General features: G+C 46.4%; 1 protein-coding gene and 1 pseudogene across 3 annotated transcripts in view; both read right to left on the bottom strand.

Moving 5' to 3' along the window:
- Positions 1-12,028, bottom strand: part of HBS1L (HBS1 like translational GTPase) — an 83,617-nt gene extending 71,589 nt beyond the window's left edge. For both annotated transcript variants that reach the window (XM_081094000.1, XM_081094001.1), the window contains exons 1-2: positions 11,828-12,028; positions 7,841-7,906 (exon numbers count right to left, since the gene is read on the bottom strand). In XM_081094000.1, the coding sequence (XP_080950126.1) occupies positions 7,841-7,906; positions 11,828-11,870 (109 nt within the window). In that variant the 5' untranslated portion in view covers positions 11,871-12,028. The remainder of the gene's footprint in view (positions 1-7,840; positions 7,907-11,827) is intronic.
- Positions 2,918-3,260, bottom strand: LOC308521152 (cyclin-dependent kinase 2-associated protein 1-like; annotated as a pseudogene). Its single transcript has one exon. The product of its transcript is annotated as a cyclin-dependent kinase 2-associated protein 1-like (transcript).
- Positions 12,029-12,504: the final 476 nt, after the last annotated feature.

Genomic DNA, 12,504 nt, shown 5'->3' with positions numbered 1-12,504 from the left:
CCAAACTGCCCTCCCCTGCCAGCCTGATCTCACCACCAACTGCCCTCCCCTGCCGGCCTGATCTCGCCCCTAATGCTCTCCCCTGCTGGCCTGATCGCCCCTAACTGCCTCTGCCTGCCTGATCACCCCTAACTGCCCTCCCCTGCAGGCCTGACCTCACCCCCAACTGCCCTCCTCTCCTGGCCAATTTGGTTCTGATTGGTCAGTTTCTATGCCAGTCAGCATCAAAAGCTCCGCCTCCTAGGCAGCCATTGGCTCCTCACAGTTGACCCAGATTTGGTTCTGATTGATCAGTTTCTATGCCAGTCAGCGTCAAAAGCTCCGCCCCCTAGGCAGCCATTGGCTCCTCACAGTTGACCCAGATTTGGTTCTGATTGGTCAGTTTCTATGCCAGTCAGCGTCTCTGGGCCTAGCAACAGGGCCTGATCAGAAAGGTGGGGCTGATCAGCAGCCCAGGTGGAGGCCTGGAGAGAAATGGAGGTGTGGCTATTGGCCAGGCTGGGAGAGAAAAAGAGGCAAGTTCTGATCAACGGCTGCCACAGAGGCTATGGATCAGATTCTGCCTCTCTCTCTGCAGGCCTCTCTCCGGGCCTGATCTGCAGCCCCCTAGGCAGTCAGTGCTGGGACGGGTCGCCCACAGTAGCCATGGCAACCCAGCACTGACTTCCAGTCTGCTTGAGCCTTTGGCCATTAGGACCCTGGCCAAAGATTATATAGATTACTATATGTAATATATATATAATATATATATAATATATATAGACATATATATAGATATATATAGATATATATATCTATAAAGATTATATAGATTACTAGTGGCCCAGTGCATGAAATTCATGCACGGGGGGGGGGGGGGGGGGGCGGGTTTTGTTCCCTCAGCCCAGTCTGCACCCTCTCTAATCGGGGAACCCTTGGGGGATGTCCGACTGCTGGTTTAGGCCCGATCCCTGGGATCCCCCTAACTGGCAGCCGGACATCCCTCTTGCTATCTGGGACCACTGGCTCCTAACTGCTCACCTGCCTTCCAACCTGATCTCCCTAACTGCTCTCCCTGCTGGCCTGACCCCCGTAACTGCTCTCCCCTGCCAGCCTGATTGTCCTAACTGCTCTCCCCTGCCAGCTTGATCCCCCTAACTGCTCTCCCCTGCCGGCCTGATCGCCCCTAACCGCCTCTGCCTCGGCTCCGCCACCATGGCTTTGTCCAAAACGACATCCAGAAAGTTGTCTGGAAGTTGTTTGTTCTAATTAGCACATTACCCTTTTATTAGTATAGATTGATTTCAGAGAGGGAGGGAGATAGAAACATCAATGATGAGAGAGAATCATTGACTGACTGCCTCCTGCACACCCCACACTGGGGATCAAACCCATAACCCAAGCATGTGCCCTGACCAGGAATTGAACTCTGGGCCCTTCAGTCCTCAGGCAAAGGCTCTATCCATTGAGCAACACTGGCCATGGATACACTTTCCCTTTCCACTGGGACGTGTTCTGTTTGCTGGAGCTGAAACACTGAAGCTGTCTCACTGGGGCAGAGTGGGGTGCAGTGGGTTGGAGTAGGTGAAGCCCCCTGAAAGCTGGAGAGAGGCCTTGTTTAACAGCCGGACTGTTTCATGGCTGTGCTGCCTCGCAGTTGACTGGCCACACTGTTGGGCTGTGCTACTGTCAGTGGGAGTTTACACAACTGAACTGTCTGCTTCCTCCTCACCACACCCCCAAGCTGGGGGTTCCTCTTAGGGTTGAAGTGACACCGACCACCCTTGGTTGGTAGCCCAATCGGCCACTTTGGAAAGAGAAGTGGGGATCCTGATTTTACGTGAATGCTCCAATTTCTTAAGTTGGCAACTAATGCGAACTTCAGATGTTTGGGTCAAACCAGAGAGGTGGTCAGGTCTGGTGTCCAGGCCACTGGGCGGCACTGGGCTCAGCCCAGCTATAAAGGGACTCTAGGCGTCTGGGCAGGTGAAGGGGTTGGGGGTACGCTTGGGTAATTCTGATGTCACCCCACTTGGTTTTTTGGGTTTTTTTCCCCACTGATCACAATTTATTATAATCTGTTGGCAGCATAGCTAGATATTAGTTACCAGAACTATGTCTTCATAGAAGTGGACAGTATGTAGCCATTCTATGGAGAACTGTGTGCACTTAAGCATCAGCATGATCTTTAAGTTTCTCTTTTTTGTTGTTAATGAAAATAAGCTTTATTACATCAAGTAATAAATACATACAAAGATGCAAACACTATTAGTCACTGTCTTCCAGATGTTTGGATCCACTGATGGGAAAGGCAGAACTGAAATGTACATACATCCTTAGGGGAAATTTCAGGGGTCCTTGTCAGGCAAGGTTCAATAAATTGCTCTTTCTTCTGTATTTATAACGTGTGCATTTTAAAGATTGACTTCAAAGTACTAATAGTCATGCAAATGCTTAAGCAAAAAAAAAAGAAGTTACATTGAAAAGAATTTATACTGTGTGGTAAATGGGCACTGGCTACTAAAGCGCTGCCTCAGGACTCACTGAAACAAACCCTCAGAGTTGGATCAGCTCAGAAGAGAAACATAAAGAACCATGTGAGTACCAGAAATGTATCCAGAAGAAAAAAAACGTATCTGGGAGGCCAACTACAGTTTGCTGTGATAGGTAACTGACATGCATCATGTAAATCAATGCTTTAAAAAAACACACAAAATGCCCTGGGTAGTTCCTAACTAATATGTAAATCTAATAACTGCAAAAATCTCTTCTCCACCTCAGCGATGGGAGGTTCAGAGCCTGATGAACCACGGGAGGGGCACAGGGAGGAGAAATCAAGCTGTTACCATTTTGAAACCAAGTTTCATCTGAAGGGGGTGCAAGCATGATCTGCCACTTCTTGGAAGAAGAGGGAAAGCCTTTCACACTGATTTAGGGGCTAGGACCTGGTGTTACGCTCCATCTCGTCCAAGCACTCCCGAACCAGCCCTGTCGTGTGGATGATGCCTCGTTTCAGTCTCTCCATCGAGCTCTTGCTGCCCGCTTACGTGAGTCAGATCTCCTTCCCTAGTTCTTCGATGATGACCAGCAGCTCAGCATATTTGCTCTGGGGCACCTGGCTGTTCTCTGTTCCCTGTGTGTTAGAGATGGTGGTCCTAGTCACTCAGCAGCTGGCGGTACTGGGAAGACGTTGCCATGCTGGTGGAAGGCGGGTGAACACTCCCAGAGGCCTTGATGGAGGTGGCGGGCATGTGCATGGTCAAGTTTGGTTTGTAAGACATCCTGCCCCCCCACACCCCGGCCCCCACCTCTCGCTGCGGAGTGCAGGCCCCATAAGACGTAATCGGCATTGGCAGCGGTGGCGGTGAGGCCAGGCGGTGGCAAGGTGGGCCTGGGGTCTGTGTGCCTGTCTGTGCGCCTGCCCAGCTCCCGCACACTTTTTGTTGTTGACAGCTCAGGCACACTGACAAATATGGCTGTCCCCTCACCCTGACACTGCCACAGTATCATGATCTTTCAGTTTCTTGATGTTCTGCTTGTGCTGCTCAATTTCTTTCTGCAGACGCTCAATCTCCTTTTTATGATGAGTGATCTCTTCTTCATGTTGTTTCTTCAAGGCTGCCAGCTGTTCTTTAATCCGCTCTGGAAAGTATCCTTCCTCTTCAGCCTTCTCTGTTTTTGTGAAGGTTCCCATGGCTTCCCTGATTGCGCCTGCCTTGGAGCTGAAATTATCTGACCATTGCAGCCAAAGCCTCTGGCTTGCATGGCCCTCACCCCCCACACTTCGAGCCGCAGATGTGCCACTGACGCAGAGACTGCCCTGGTTGTCAGTGCCGCACAGTTCCGGACCACTCCACTTAGTTTTAAATGCAAACCCCTCTCTGCCCACAATCGCCATGGCGATAACGGGGTAGCAGGCCAGCCGGCACCCCCGGCCCCCAGAGTCCGGATGTTCCAGCTGACCCCACCAGCGGCTCTCTCTGCCTCCAATCCACAATGCAATCACTGATCACCGGCCGCCTTTGCCTGCTCCCCCACCTCTTGCCTGCCGCCTGGGTTTCCGATCCCTTTCGCCTCCCAGCATTGCCGCTATGTATGCAAATTAACCACCATCTTTGTTGGCGGTTAACCGCCATCTTGGCTGGCAGTTAATTTGCATATCTCCCTGATTAGCCAATGGGAAAGGTAGCGAAGTTACAGCTAATTACCATGTTTTTCTTTTATTAGATAGGATTATATAGATACTAGAGGCCTGATGCATGAAATTCGTGCAAGGGGCTCAGCCCCCACCACCTCAGCAGCTGCCTCTGCCTCAGCCCCTGCCTGCTGTGGGGGCCGCCTCTGCCTCGGCTTCATCTGGAAGGTTGTCCGGTCTAATTAGCATATTACGCTTTTATTATTATAGACTAGAGGCCCGGTGCACAAAAATTTGTGCACTCGGGGGGGAAGGGGGGTCCCTCAGCCCAGCCTGTGCCCTCTCGCAGTCTGGGACCCCTTGGGAGATAACGACCTGCTGGCTTAGGCCTGCTCCCGGGTGGCAGAGGACAGGCCCAATCCCTAGGTGCAGCCCCTGGTCGGGCTCAGAGCAGGGCCGACTGGGGAGTTGGGGCGCCGCCTCCTGTCATGCACAGAGCGGGGCGATTGGGAGGTTGCGATGCCACCCTCAGTCACGCTCAGGGTAGGGCCGATTGGGGGGTTGGGGCACCGCCCCCTGTCACACTCAAGGCAGGGTCGATAGGGAGGTTGTGGTGCCACCCCCTGTCACGCACAGAGCAGGGCCAATCAGGGGGTTGAGGAGCTCCCCCGTCACTCACAGAGTAGGGCCCATCAGGGGACTGAGGAGCTCCCCCCGTCACTCAGAGAGTAGGGCCGATAGGGGAGTTGGCGCACCACCCCCTGTCACACACAGAGCAGGGCGGATCAGGGGGTTGGGGCGCCGCCACTGTCACACTCAGGGCAGGGCCGATGGGGAGGTTATAGCTCTACCTCATCACACACAGAGCAGGGCCCGTGGGGGGGGGGGGGTTGGGCGCCACCCTCTATCACCCACAGAGCAGGGCCGATCAGGGGGTTGGGGCGCCGCCACTCTCACACTCAGGGCAGGGCCGATGGGGAGGTTATGGCTCTACCCCGTCACACAAAGAGCAGGGCCCGTGGGGTGAGGGGGTTGGGGAGCCGCACCCTGTCACACACAGAGCCGCAGGGTGATCAGGGGGTTTGGGTGCTGCCCCCTGTCACGCTGATCCTGGTGCTGGGAGGCATACTACCCTTTTACTATATAGGATAGAGGCCTGGTGCATGGGTGGGGGCTGGCTGGTTTGCCCTGAAGGGTGTCCTGGATCAGGGTGGGGGTCCCCACTGGGGTGCCTGGCCAGCCTGGATGAGGGGATGATAAATGTTTGCAGCTGGTCACATACCCTTCAGGGTGGGGGTCCCCACTGGGGTGCCTGGCCAGTCTGGGTGAGGGGCTGAGAGCTGTTTTCAGGCTGGGACTGAAGCTCCCAACTGCTCCTTTCTTTCTTTTTTTTTTTTTATTCTGAGCCAGCTTTACCTCTGAGGCTCCAGCTCTTAGGCCTCCGCTCCTAAAAGCAGGTATCTGGTTTGTTTAGGTTCTACAATCGGAACACTGTATCAACTCCAGGTCTGAGATCCCGGCTAGCTGAAAGCTGGTTTCTGGGGGTTTTGTTCAGCTTCTATTTTTGTAACTATGTTTCAAACTGCCAGCTCAGAGGCCTGCAGCGGCAAGCGGGGAATGTTGGAGTCCTCCGTCACTGAAGCAAGCAAGCCTCATGTTAGTTTCAAGCTGCCTGGCTGCCGGCCGCCATCTTGGCTGGCAGTTAATTTGCATATTGTCCTGATTAGCCAATGGGAAGGGTAGCAGTCGTACGCCAATTACCATGTTTCTCTTTTATTAGTGTAGATATTTTTATTGACTTCAGATAGAAGGGAGAGGGAGAGAGAGATAGAAACATCAATGATAGAGTGAATCATTGATGCCTCCTGCACACTTCACACTGGGGATCAAGCCCGCAACCAGGCATGTGCCCTTGACTGGAATCGAACCCGGAACCCTTAGGTGGCAGATGCTCTATCCACGGAGCCAAACCAGCTAGGAGGTCATGTCTCTTTCCATCAAAGTAAGAGATAATTGGTTTTGAGTTTCTTCTGTATTTTTAACTACCAGTAAACTGGTATTTTTAACTAAAGCATGTGGATTTAGGTTTTTTTAACTTTCAAAACATAGTCACGCACCACATAACGACGTTTTAGTCAATGACAGACCACGAATACGTCATTGGTATACCATATAGCTTAGGTGTGTAGCATGCAGTATGACTTAGTTCAGTGTACATATAAGTACATTCTGATGTTCCCATATGATGAAATCTCCTAAGGAGCATTTCTTAGAATGTATCCCTGTTGTTAAGCAGTACCTGACTGTATAAAATAGCAATATCATATCAGAAACTTTTATTTTTTAATGGTATATTTTCGAAGGGATTTTTTAATGGAAAGTGATTAGTATTAGAAGGATACTTTTCACCCTAGCTGGTTTGGCTCAATGGCTAGAGTGTCAGAGTTCATTGCACACATTAAAAAAAAAAAAAAAAAGAGACAGGTCTTTGAGTGGTGAACACACTATAGATGATGTATTATAAAATTAAGGTGTACACCTTAAACCTACATAATTTTATCAATGTAACCCAATAAATTCAATTTATGAATGAATGAATGAAGTGGTACAGGTTTACAGGACAGGTCAGGTTTTCAGGAAAGTAAAGGGTTTAGAGGACAGCTTAGCAGACCATAGTATTAAAGAAAAGGCAGACTGATAAAAATGTTAATCACATTAAATCTTTAAAATTGTGGAAAATGAATTTTATGAATTATACTTATGCTGTACCTAACTATATTTAATTACACCCCCTTTATGGTATAGTAAAATTAGCAGGACATTTTAACTATTTGCAGAGTAGAATGAAATTTAAAGACAGCCCTACCTCGTTTGGCTCAGTGGATAGAGCATCGGCCTGAGGACTGAAGAGTCCTGGGTTTGATTCTGGTCAAGGGCACATGCCCAGGTTGCAGGCTCCATCCCCAGCAGGTAGTTTGCAGGAGGCAGCCGATCAATGATTCCTTCTCATCACTGATGTTTCTCTCTCTCTCTCCTCCCTTCTTCTCTTAAATCAATAAAAATATGTTTTTAAAAAAGGAATTTAAAGACAGATGTATTATTTGAGAAATTAATGAGAGGAGAATGTGGATTAAAGACTCAGTCTTTGCTGAAAGGAACACATGAATGTTTTCTTTGTACAGTGGCAAAAAAGAAAACTTTTGGCAGATGAGACAGAAGATGAAGCTCTGATGTGGAATGTGAACTCTAAGTCAATCTATGGTTCCATCAGAAGTTGGAACTACATTTATCTGATTTATTTACCAAATTAACAGTAGATAAACTAAAATACTGTACAGAGGAATTCTTTGCATAACACATCAATGTTTCTAATATTCAAAAGATTCCTGAGAATATATAACAAACTGCTGTCTGCCTTCACAAGTTTTAGTTTTAGATAAGATTACCATTTTAATACAATTTAGTTTAATTGCATGTTGCAAAGAACATTGGAAAAGCCAGTTTTCAGAGTTTTCTTCCAATTGATTAAAGCCAAATGATGAAATCAAAACTTTAAATTCTATTTACAGGTAAAGAAATTATTTTTTCTCCGTTAAAAGTTAACATATAATTACTTTTTAAAATATTACTTAATATTAGTCTTATGGAGTCACTCTAGTCATAGAATAACACTAATACTGACTTAACATTTTTAAATAATGAAATCAAATTATTTTTAAAATTCACCTGTTGATGGAGAAATACAATAATCATCTTCTACAGACTGGCCATAGAGATCATCATCTTCAAAATCTAAAATAAAAACACAAGAGATAAATTCATTACAAGTTCTTAATATATTCTTAGTTATTAACAAGAAAGCATCTGGATTCTTTCCAAAAGAAATTAAATTGTTCATCAAAATTAAAGGAACTTGGATTGTCCACTTTTCCTAAAAATTTTACCTACAATATAGGTATTTACTGACTTTCTGTACTTATACACTTACTAGAGGCCCACTGCACAAAATTCGTGCAAGAGTAGGCCTTCCTTCCCCCGGCTGCTGGCACCGGCTTCCCTCAGGCACCCGGGACCAGGGCTTCCCTCTGGCCCCAGCTTCGTCCGGAAGGACGTCCTAAATGACGTCTGGTCTAATTAACACATTATGCTTTTATTAATATAGATAGAAACATGGTTCTTCAGTATTTAAGATAATTGGGTCCAATTTTTCACCTCATATGATCAAAAAGTAATAATCCCACAGACCACATACTTAAATTCTTTCCAGAGTTGACAAATATCCAAAATGAAAACCACCCATTTTTTTTTACCAAATGCTCTCTAAAAACAAAGCATTTATTCTTCATACAACTTTATGCGTGGCCCATAATTGTCCATTGCATAGAGATGTTGTGCTTGTCCTAAACTAATTTTAATTTTACTATCGGTCCCCAAAGCACAGGGTATACAATCAGACCAAGAAAGCAATTTTTCTTCATGTAGAACGAGATAATCTATGAAAACCAGCTTATCCTAAACTCCCTCAAAATCACTCTGCTCGGGCTTATTGGCCTTTTTTCTACCGACTCACTAGAATATGTTTTTTAACCAAATTTTCCTAAGGCTGTTTCTTCCTCTTGGTTAAGGTTCCCATTCAAATGTCACCTAATTGCATATGTCCTCCCTGACCACTCTGGGTAAAAAACAGCAAGCCCCCAGCCCCCGCCCCACCCCCCACCCTGTCATTTTTACTCCCTAGCACACTCCTCCAATTGAAAGTCTTCAAAGCACTTTACCCGTTTCACTCCACGAGATTATAAACTTCTTCAGGGCAAGACTCTGTCTAACCAACTACCTGGCACATGTTTGGTACTAAATTTAAACGTGTTTTATTATAAATGAACCAAGCAATTTAAAACTAAAAACCCACAAAGAATATAAATATGTTTGCACAAAGTATTTTATTCACTCAACAAATACTAACACTATGTCAGGGACTATTAGAGACATTTGGGGTACAAGAGTGAGTAATAGGTACATTCCCAAGATCTTCACAAACCTGAAATCAAACAGAGAAGACAAAAAAATGGGCAATTACAAAACACATATGGCAAGTGTTTGACTTGGGGTGGCTAGAGAAAGATCCCAGGAATATAATAGTTAAACCAGTTCCAAAGGATAGTTAGCTAGTTTCTGAGGGTATTCATGAAGCAGGAACTCTTATTCTGAGACTAAGATCAATTGTTTATGGCAAAGAAAAAGTAAATAAATCTACTATTGGATTAACATGTGTAATTCAATAAATTAGATCACAATTCTGAGTTAATAACTTATTAGCAAATAAATGAAGAGCCATTCACAAAAAATATTTTTAGATATAAAAACAGAATCTTTTTCATTATTTTTCAATACTGAAATTGACCCTAAAAGTACCACAATATAGAAAAACAAAGAGAATTCATTCCTGGTATTTTTGTAAAGCGGTTCTTTTCCTCAACAAAATTTTGGGAGTATTTACTTCATGTAAGCAATGTGGCGGCTACTGGAGTAAATATCAAATATGGACTTTGTCTTCCTGGCACTTTTAAATTAATAGCTAAGGCAGTCATGTAATGTGCTATCCAAATTACAGAGAAGAACAAAGCGAGAGTTAAACAGGGGAACCAATAGGTTTTGGAGCATAAACTCTCTCTAATGAAGTTATATTCGTTTTGAGAATTATTATTCTGAGAGTACAAAGGAAAGCTTAACTGGGAAGAAAAGAAATATACTGGACCCTTAAAATGAGTAGAACTTTGTAAGGAAAAGAGGGTGAACCTCCTATTCTATAGGAATAGCTTGGTTATGATGTCATCAATTGTTCCAAAGAAACCTGACAACCGAGCCAGGAGTTTGGCACTCCCTCCCTCAGGCCAAGCACGTTTCGGGGAAGCTTTCCTTCACGTGGAAATCACACTCCACTCCTCCGACACACTCTGAGCTAGGCGCTCTTACTTACACAGCTTCCTTGGAACTTAGTTTTTGCAGCATCTCATACTCACTTGAACCCTCTGTGACTTGCATATCTCCCCCTTTAGACTCCCTCAAACATTTTACTATCGGTCCCCAAAGCTTACAACAGTCCACTAAGCATTCACTTGGAGAAGAATAAACAGTGAAAGCTGCCCAAGTAAAACTTATTAAAGAAAAAAATTATTAAAGAAATTACTTCATCAAAGTAATGAGGGCTATTCGTGTCTTTTATAGCATATCTGCAAAAATACCTCCCAGGCTCAAGTCCTGTCTAGGTAACTGTGGAACACCAGGAACCTCGCACACACTGGCATATATATGCCAGGCTGGCTGAGCTGCAGCCCCCCAGTGCGGCTCAGAGCGTTCGACAGCCCCCGGGACGGGGAGGGCAGACTGATGCTCTACCATAACCTACCGGGAGTGCCGACAATGAGCAGCCACCAGCATAGCAAGCACATACTACACGCTCTGCACTCCACACAGCATCGGGTCTCCGTGCCTCTTCTGCACTCGGTCAAACTGGTCTCTAATTTGTTTGTATTATGCTTGGCGTGGCCCATAATTATCCACTGCCTAGAGATGCTGTGCTCATCCTCAACGAATTCCAACTTTTTTTAAACTCCTAGAGAACATTCATATACATTTTATTTCATTTTTTTTTAAGTCCCTAAATCCTTTTAGAAGCCTTCTTTCTTCTATTAATGTTTTTTTTTTTCTCCCCATTCCCAAATGCATTTACATGGGGAATTTTCAACCAAGAATTAAGTATACACCTAACATCATCTAATCGACTTATTCTTTGGGTCTTTTTAATAGGTATCTTTTCTACCATCCCCTAAGTTTCCAATTTAATTTGAAACTCGTAGAAAATAATCAGTTAGCTCAAGCCAAATTCTGCACTAAATATGTATGAAAACACAAAAAGATTTACTATGTAAAAGTTAACACCGTTAAAACAAAACAGGTGAATGTAAGCATTAAGTCAGTCAATCCGTGTGTTACAAATAAGCAAGGTTTCCTGGGCATTTTTTTTCTGCCTTTCTTAAAAATTTATTTTCCCTTTATTGATTAAGATATTACAAATGTGTCCTTATTCCCCCAATGTCCTCTCATCCCCCCACTCCTGCCCTCACCCTCACCCCCTGTTGTCCAATCCATCGCTATGCTTATCTGCATGCATACAAGTCCTGTGGTTGGTCTCTCCCCCTCACCCACCCTCCCCCACCTTCCCTCCGAGTTTTGAGCATCTGATCGATGCTTCTCTGTCTCTACATCTGTTTTTGTTCATCGGTTTCCGTTGTTCATTATAATCCACAAATGAGTGAGAGCATGTGGTATTTATCCTTCTCTGACTGACTCCTGGGCATCTGTGAAAGGGCTGGGGAGTCGGGAAAGGAGCTGGGAGGACACCGGGCGAGGGAGAGGCGGCGGCGCTCGCGCGTGTCAACACCGCCGGCCCGACCTGCCCGAAGTCCTTCCCGTCCGACGCGGCACTGCACCTCCCCTGCCCCGAAGAAGCTCAACCCCACGGGCAGGAATCACGACATAAAACCAGGCCGTTCTCTGGCACGCAGACGGCCTATGATCTTCTCCAACGGAGCCTCCTCGGAATTCCAGGCTGGCACCACTGTCGAGGGCTAAACAGATCCAACTGGATGCCAGTAAGCTGGGATGCCGGCGGACACGGGGACTGTGACATCGCGGCATAAGCGTGCCACCTACCTTCATCGTAGTTATAGCCTCGAACATTCCGATGCCGGGCCATGGCGGCGAAGAGGGCGTTCGCCACAGCGTCTTACAAAACACCCGCTCAGACACTGACCAGGCGCCATCTGCGGCCGGGAGAACACCTAGACGCCATTTTGGCTTCCGGCAGGCCTCTGCGCCGAGCGCCTGCGCACGCCGGACGTCCTGTCTGCGCACAGTGCGCGACGGCAACCTCTCAGGGTCACCGCCTCACCGGGAGCGCATGCGCATTCGCGCAGGTGGGCGGGGCCTTTTGGCGTGGTCCCGCCTACAGGCAGGTTGACTGACAGGAGTTCCAAAGAGGCGGGATTCCACTGCTCACAGTTTGTTGATTTGGACCAACAGTTACTAGAAGGTATCCGAGATCTACACCCGTGTTCCAGATTGTTTTCCAGATTTGGTTTCTGATAAACTAGTGAAAAAGCTGAGTGAGTGCCAGCACTCTGTCTTATACACCTCTCATCTTTGAGGACTACTTAGGCCCATAATAAGCACTAGCAAACTTGTGTATATACTTTTAAGAATTAACCCAAGCTTTAGAGGGAGTGGAAATGCTCTTTTTAAATTGATAATCTGACTTCAATAAGTCACCAGGCTTTCATGTAATACGTGGTTTCGGGTGTATGAGTCTTGCATGAATACCTCTAGTAAAC

Source organism: Myotis nattereri, assembly GCF_964212035.1.
Source record: "Myotis nattereri genome assembly, chromosome: 6".
Taxonomy (NCBI): Eukaryota; Metazoa; Chordata; class Mammalia; order Chiroptera; family Vespertilionidae; genus Myotis; species Myotis nattereri.
Note: the sequence above shows the minus strand (reverse complement) of the source record. Positions and strands in the feature narration are given on the sequence as shown.